Raw genomic sequence first — 6871 nt, forward strand, 5'->3', positions numbered from 1 at the left:
AAAATAGATGTTTTTTTAATAATAAAAAATAAAAGGATGATTGATCCTGATGATCAAGGAAGAAATTGTTGCTGCCATACAATGGAGGGGGGAGTCCCCAGGACTCACCAGGACTGCCAGGCCCAGTGATCACCTTCACTAAAAAAACTAAAGACACCCAGTACAGGCAGACTTACCAAGGACTTAGACCTCTTGGGGAAGAAGGTCACCTCACTAGGTAAAGATCCTTGAAGACGAACAAAGAAACAAACAGCCCATGCAATGGATCATAGAAGAAATAAGTTATAAATGCCAATCTAGGGGGTTGAGAGATCAAATACAGGATGCTCAGTTATACCTGAATTTCAGAGAAACAACTTTTGCTTGTTTTAGTATCAGTATGTCCTAAAAAAAAATTATTTGTTGTTTCTTTGAAGTTAACTGGGCACCCTGTACAGTATTTTTATTTGCTAACGCTGGAAGCCCTAATGATGGCCTTGTAACTCATTACACACTTCCTTCCTTGCAAGTAAAATCTAGCTTAGCCAGTATCTTTCCCTTGTCTTATGTAAAGTGTGTGATTGATGATTGTCTTCATAACCCAGTGCACCTGTTACAGTGTATCGAGATGGGATCATGACTCAACTACCAAGCGTCTCCACACCAATCTACACTTCCACAGTTGCCATGCTGGGGGGAGAGAGGGCCGGGAGGCTGAGCGCTAGCGGTTAGTGCTTTGCCCCCGAACTGACATTCTATGTTTCATTAGCCAGAGCTGGTCTCATGTCCAGGCCTAAGTTCAGGGAGGTGGGGAAGGGGACTAATGTACCTACAAGTGGAGAACCAGCAACGTTGCTAATGTCCAGACAGGTGGCCAGTGGCTGATGGAACTTGGGGTCTTCCCTTTTGGGAAGAAGTCGTGGTTGGAAGAGGGGTAGTTGCGGGAGCATGTCGTTGTTGCTATGACCTTTAAGAAGTTTAAGTATGAGCAGAAGTATGTGGAGACTGAGCGTGCAAAGGGGTGGACTGTGGTGGATGCCATGGACTCATGTCCATCCCTACCTTCCCAGGCGTACTGAGAGGATGTGAAACTGAAAACTTTCCTCAGACACCTCTTAGTCAAATTAAGCACACGCATGCCTTATGACTCAGCAATTCTCTTCCTAGCATGTGTCCCAAGGAAATTGCCACAGACACATGAAGGGACATATTGTGACGCTCGCTGTGGCATATCTGTGGTGGGGACAGGGGAGCTGGAGGTCATCTGGTGCCCAGCACTGGAGAAGTGGGTGGACAAAATGGGACGGATGCATGGATGGGTGGACAGATGGGACAGAAGGATGGCTGGTGAGCCAGTGATCTTAATCTTAGGCTGAGGATTATCAGTACTGAGTGCATCTGAAGTCAAAAAGAAAATGAGTACATTTCCCAGGCTCCCTTGTGCTAGAGGTCTGTGTGAGAAACAGATGTCCTCTAAATGACGTGGGCAGAGGAAACAAGACGGAGGCCACTCAGCGGCTGCGGAGGCTCGGCCTGTCTGTAGCAGGGCTAGCGCTCTGGCTTTGTGGGTGCCAAGAAGCACCTGGGCTCTGGCAGCCCACCCACATTCCAGGATCGAGGCCCAGCTTCTGGGTGCTCAGAGGAGCTGGACTGCAGGCAGGGCAGGGGGTCCTGGAACTCAGCAGTGCAGCTCACAGGCAGCTCCTGGGGGCCCCCTTCTCTAGCCTTCCCAGCCACTTTGGAAGTAGCCGGGTGTCTTAAATCCCTTTCCTGGATTCTTTCCTGGAACCAAACCCTTCCTGATTTGGCAATGGCGTGCCCAGATCACTCAGCAAGTTACCGCCGTGGCCCCAACTTGGGACAGACCTCCCGACCTGACCTGTGACAGCCCGCTTGTCCCGGGCCCTGCTTTCCTTTCCCAGCCCACCACAGTTAGGAGGGGCAGGAATGACCCATGAGGAACCTGTGGGCTGGAAGCGCAGGAGGCAGGGGCCACACGAGAGGCCCTTCCGGAGCAGAACAGTTAGGCCCAAGCCTCTGGTCATCCTCTGCCCAGCACTGCTGATTGATCACCGCTGATGGACCACAACCCCCCACTGCCACCCCAGGGGCTGGCCCAGGGCAGAGAGGCCTGGGGACTCCGCCGCCCTGTGATCCGTGCAGGTCTCTGTCCTCACGGTGCGGTGATGGCAGCCTGCTCCAAGATGACGAAACACCATTACTAACCAGCTGGGTGACCACAGGAAAATCACTCAACCCCTCTGGCCTACAGATTTCCTCATCTGTGGGGCCCCCCTGAGCTGTTGCAAGGATGAAACGAGGCAGTGTAGGTGGAAAATACCAGCTTGGTGCCCAGCGGCAGGGTCGGCGCCAATACACTTGAACTCAAAGTTGTCTTGCATATTTGGAGAACAAAGGGACTAGTTTTTCTTAGCTAGAAGATTCTTAGGTCCACAGGTCGGGTTGCAGTGAAGGAGAGTCAGCTTAGTTTTAGCCCACGTTATGGGCTTTCTGTCTTAGCTCCCCAAATATACTGACAGGCCCTTTCTAGAGCTGGCTCCAATCGACACAGCACGGGGAGCCCCCCTCCCGGGAAGGAGCTGCTAAGCCCTCTCTGCGACTGGCCTCCGGTCCGGTCCGTTGCGCTAGCTAGCCTGAGCTCCCTGGGGCAGGCACCCGGCAAAGCTCTGGAATTAGAAAGGACCAGTCCCAGGTGAGGAGGCCTAAATCCAGCTCCCTCGTTTCTAAATTGCCGCAAGGCTCTGGGCCACCGCCGGCCCCACTCTGGGAAGCAGAGACAAGGCTACTTTTTCTCCTACTTGCTGGGCAGGGATTCTGGAGAAGCCCAGCATACCGGGGCAGAAAGATACGTTGGGCCCCTGCAGTAGGGGTGGGGGTTCCTAGTCTGGAGGTTTCCCTGGAGCCTCTCGCCCCCGCCCCAGTGTGCGTGCCCCCAAGTGGGGTTCAAAAGAAAACAAACCAGTAAAGTCACTGGTGAAATGTAGGTTATTTTAAAGAAAGGACCCACAGGACTGGGTCCTGGCCCTCAGTGCCCTTCTTGGACAAGACCCTGCTCCCACCCGGCCTGGCCTCCAGGCTCAGACAGCAGCTGACAGCCCACGGAGGTAGTCCCCAGCCAGGGGCAGCACAGCCCAGTCATCGGTCCGCAGGGCCACGGGCACCCCGTCCTCCTGGGCCGCCTCCAGTCGCAGCAGCAGCCTCGAGTCCGGGGGCAGACGGATGGCTACGTGGTAGCTGGTGGGGGGCTGGGCCACCACCACGAAGGGCTCCAGATGGCGGGACACCAAGGCCTCCAGCCCCTGTGGCCCAAGAGGGCACCAGAGGCGACTCTCGGCGCCCTTCGGCAGGCAGGAGTCCCAGAGCTCCTCGAAGAAGCCCAGCTTGTCCCCCTCGGGGGCCTGGGGGAAAGGCAGAAAAAGGTCAGCGAAGTTCACGGGCAGCGGTGGCAGGTGGGCATGGCACGTGAGGCCGGTGGGCGTGGTGTAGAGGGCACGCACGTCCAGCCTCGTGGGGGCCGGGCGTCGGGGCTGCAGAGGCAGGAGCAGAGGACGGCAAGGGCGGCCGGGGCACAGGCAGGGCACGTGGACGGCCCCCAAGGGCGCGTACACTTGTCCTTCCACGCGGAAGCGCAGCTCCAGCGAGTACGCCGGCTCCAGCACCTCCACGTGGAGCTGCAGCACCGGGCCCGGGCCCGCCGCTCTGTGGGGCCCCACGCTCAGCCGGATCGGGGCCGGGGCCTCCTGCACCATCAGCACCGCAGCAAAGCCCTGGTTCTCGGCCACCAGGGAGGAGGCCAACGCGGGTGCGGCAGGCGAGGGGCCCAGGGCCACCCCCAGCTTGGGCCCCGCAAGGTGGGCCAGGAGGATGTAGTAGAGGCGGGCATGGTCCCGCCCGTCAGGGTCCTCCCACTGCCTGGCCAGCGCCTGCAGCAAGTCGGCCAGGCCACCCCCAACACCCGCCCGCAGCAAGGCCCGGCAGACCCGGAGCAGGGCCTGCTGGAGGCCCCAGTCCGTGCAGTGCGCAGCTGCGGCTCCCAGGAAGCCGAGGGTGGCACTCTGAGCCTTCCCGTCTGCCACTTCCGCCAGGATCTGCAGGTGCCAACGAAGGGCCTCATCTCTGCCCGGCCTGGACACCACCTCCTGCCGCAACGCCACTCTCAGGGGCTCCCCCAGCTCCGGGCCCACGCGATCCAAGAGGTCCACAAAATGCGGAGCCAGCACCGGCCGGGCTCGGTACAGCCGGGCCAGTCCGTGGGTCAAGGGTGTCAGCACCGTAGGCTGCGTGGCTAGGCACTGAACAACCAGGTAGGAGGCCTGGAAGCAGAGGGTGGCCGAGGCCCGGGGGCCCCCATCCAGGGCTGCCCTCTGCCGCAAGCCAGCCAGCAGCTCCTCCAGGTAATGCCGGGGGCTCCCATCCTGGCCTTTCTCTTCCTTTTCTTCATCTTCCACGCAGAGCAGGCACAGCAGATGCAGGCGGGCCAGGAGGGCCATCGGGTCGTGCAGGAGACTGGGCAGGAGGCCGCGGCATAGCCGGGGGCCCAGCAGCAGCGGCGCGGCCTCCTCACCTGTGGGGCCCAGGGGCCAGTTCTCGGGGAAGCTCAGAAGGCAGTGCAGGTGGAAGAGGTGGGCAGGCAGGGGCAGCGCCGGGTGCTGGGCAGCCACGGTGAGCCGGCGGAGCAGCAAGGCCTCATCCTGGGCCGTGAACAGGGCTTCTCCAAAGGCTGCCTTAAGCGCCAGAACAGCGTGCAGCAGCGTGAGCTGCGCTGTGCCCAGCAGCCGCACCAACTGCGGCTTGAAGAGCACTGGCGTCTGTCCCCGGAGACCCCGCAAGGCCCAGCCCAGCAGCCACAGAAGCTGGGCCTGAGCCACAGGAGTGAGCAGGTAGGAAGCGTCCAGAAGCTGGGCCACAGCAGCCCGCAGCTCCCGGGCCTCCTCAGGAGTGGGTTCCAGCACTGCAAGGCCACACTCCTCCTCCGCTGCTGGCCAGCTGGGTGCCTGCGGTTGAAGGCGGGCATCCCCCTCCTCGGCTAGCGCCCAGTTCCAGGGCTCACCCCCAGAGGGAGTATCCCCAGCCATGAGCAGGCCCTGCAGGCCGGCCCTGGCCCTGGCCCTGGCCTGTATCACCAAGGTGTTGCGCAGAGCGAGCGCCAGCAGCAGGCTGAGCGGCTGAACCGGGCCTTCCTGCCCCAGCAGACCCCGCAGCAGCCCCAGGCAGCCCCCCAGCAGCCCAGGCTTGCAGCTCTCGAGCTCCCGCAGGCACTCACACGCCGTGGCCTGCAGGGGGCGCTGCTCCGAGGCGGGGCCAAAGCCTCGCCCCAGATCTCGGCCGGAGGCCAAGCCGAGAAGAAGGGGCAGGAGCCGGCGGGAGGCTTCCGAAGCGGGGCCCAGCGCATCTCCTGCCACCAGGGCCGTGGTGGCCGCCAGCAGCAGGGGCCGCCGCAGGGCCGAGGGCCGTGGGGGTAGAAGGACCAGGGTGTCCAACAGGGAGGTGGCGGCTGCCTCGGCTGCAGTGGCGTCCGGCCACAGCTGGGCTGGATACTCCAGGCTCAGGGCCAGCAAAGAAATCTGGAGATGGGGGATTTGGGTGGGAATCACGAAAATGAGGTTCAGGGCGCGGTGGGCTGAAGTGACCAGATGGGTCAGCGCAGGGAGCGCACGCAGGGCCTACCTTGGTCTGTTCGCTCAGCTTCTCACTTCTCAGTTCGCTCAGCAGGTCACGACCCAGGTCCTCACCCTCGGGACCTGCCATGAAGGCGGACGGGCTGGCCCGGAAGGCGCCCAGGCGCTGCGCCCAGGTTTCCCGGCTCAGGGGTCCCATGGTCCGGCACGCAGGTCCCTGCAAAGAAGCTAGGGAGCATCAGGCTCGCGGCCGCCAGAGGGCGCTCGGGCACCTGCTTGCACCCCAAAAGGGTACGGCCACCCCAGGGCCGCCTCGCAAATCCCAGCTGCCCTCTGCCACGCGCAGACGCCAGCGGAGACCCCGCGCCTGGATCCCGGGATGAAACCGAGAAGTTTCGGGGGTGACGCCGGGGCAGGGAGCCGAGGGTCCCCGCGGGGCAGGGCCGCCGGCGCGGGGTGCGTGCCGAGAGCTCATTAGGCCGCCCGCCCGCGGCCGGCACCGAAACCACAGCGCCGCCCCGGCCCCCGGCGCCCGCGGTAACGGGCCGGCAGCTCTCACCGTAGCTGACTCAGCCGCCGCGGGCACTGGGGCCGGCCGGCTCCTTCCGGGCGGCGGCGCGCGGCGGGGCGGGGCGGGGCGCGCGGCGCGTGGGCGGCGTAGGCGGGGCCGTAACGGGGCCACCGCCTTCCCCTCCCGCCCAGCCAGCAGGTGCCGACTCGCCGGTTTCGCTGGGGCTGAGTAACTGTCCCGCTGCGCGCAGGCCCCCCTTCCCCGAAACCGCCGCAGGCCCGGGCAGAGGCGGTGGAATTGGGTGGGCCCGGGCTCCCGGATGCCGGGGTCCGGTCCGCGCGCGGGCGGCGATCCCAGGGCCTTCGGGTGGACGGCGCCCACCGGGCCGGCGAGGATGGCAACCGGCGCGCCCCCCGCCGGCGTCTCGGCGCACCGCACCCTGCGGGGGGCGTCGGGTGCGAGTCTTTGGACTCCCAGGGTGCCCGCTGGGCGGGCGGGGGGGGGGGGCGGGGGTGTGTGCAAGGTGCGGTCCCAGGGCGCCCGCAGGAAGTGCTCCTCACAGTCCCGGCTGAACCGGTCGGTCGGGCGCCTCAGGGCTTGGCTTGGCTTCTCCGACGCCGGCCGGGTCCCCCACCCGCTCGGCTTGGGGGCGCGGAGCCGGCGCCGGGGTCACGGCGGGCGGAAGCCGCTGACCTTTGCCTTAGGCCACACCACCGTCGGCAAGGATTGCGGCAGCAGCCGA

The 6871-nt window shown here is 63.4% G+C and overlaps 1 protein-coding gene across 1 annotated transcript; it reads right to left on the minus strand.

The window, feature by feature from the left end:
- Nucleotides 1–2967: 2967 nt before the first annotated feature.
- Nucleotides 2968–6261, minus strand: AP5B1 (adaptor related protein complex 5 subunit beta 1). The gene is made up of 3 exons (XM_023240069.2): nt 6178–6261; nt 5668–5835; nt 2968–5564 (listed from the first exon to the last, which is right to left on the minus strand). The coding sequence occupies exons 2-3, from the start codon at nt 5815–5817 to the stop codon at nt 3078–3080; spliced, it is 2637 nt and encodes an 878-aa protein (XP_023095837.1). The 5' UTR covers nt 5818–5835; nt 6178–6261; the 3' UTR covers nt 2968–3077.
- Between the last annotated feature and the right edge of the window lie 610 nt (nt 6262–6871).

Source organism: Felis catus, chromosome D1 (genome assembly GCF_018350175.1).
Source record: "Felis catus isolate Fca126 chromosome D1, F.catus_Fca126_mat1.0, whole genome shotgun sequence".
Lineage (NCBI taxonomy): Eukaryota > Metazoa > Chordata > Mammalia > Carnivora > Felidae > Felis > Felis catus.

Bases quoted from the DNA above. Each gene is read 5' to 3' on its own strand.
- AP5B1 (XM_023240069.2), bottom strand. From the start codon at position 5,817: ATGGGACCCCTGAGCCGGGAAACCTGGGCGCAGCGCCTGGGCGCCTTC. The intron at 5,565-5,667 runs GTAGGCCCTGCG...CCCCATCTCCAG, and splicing joins AGCTGAGCGAACAGACCAAG to ATTTCTTTGCTGGCCCTGAG.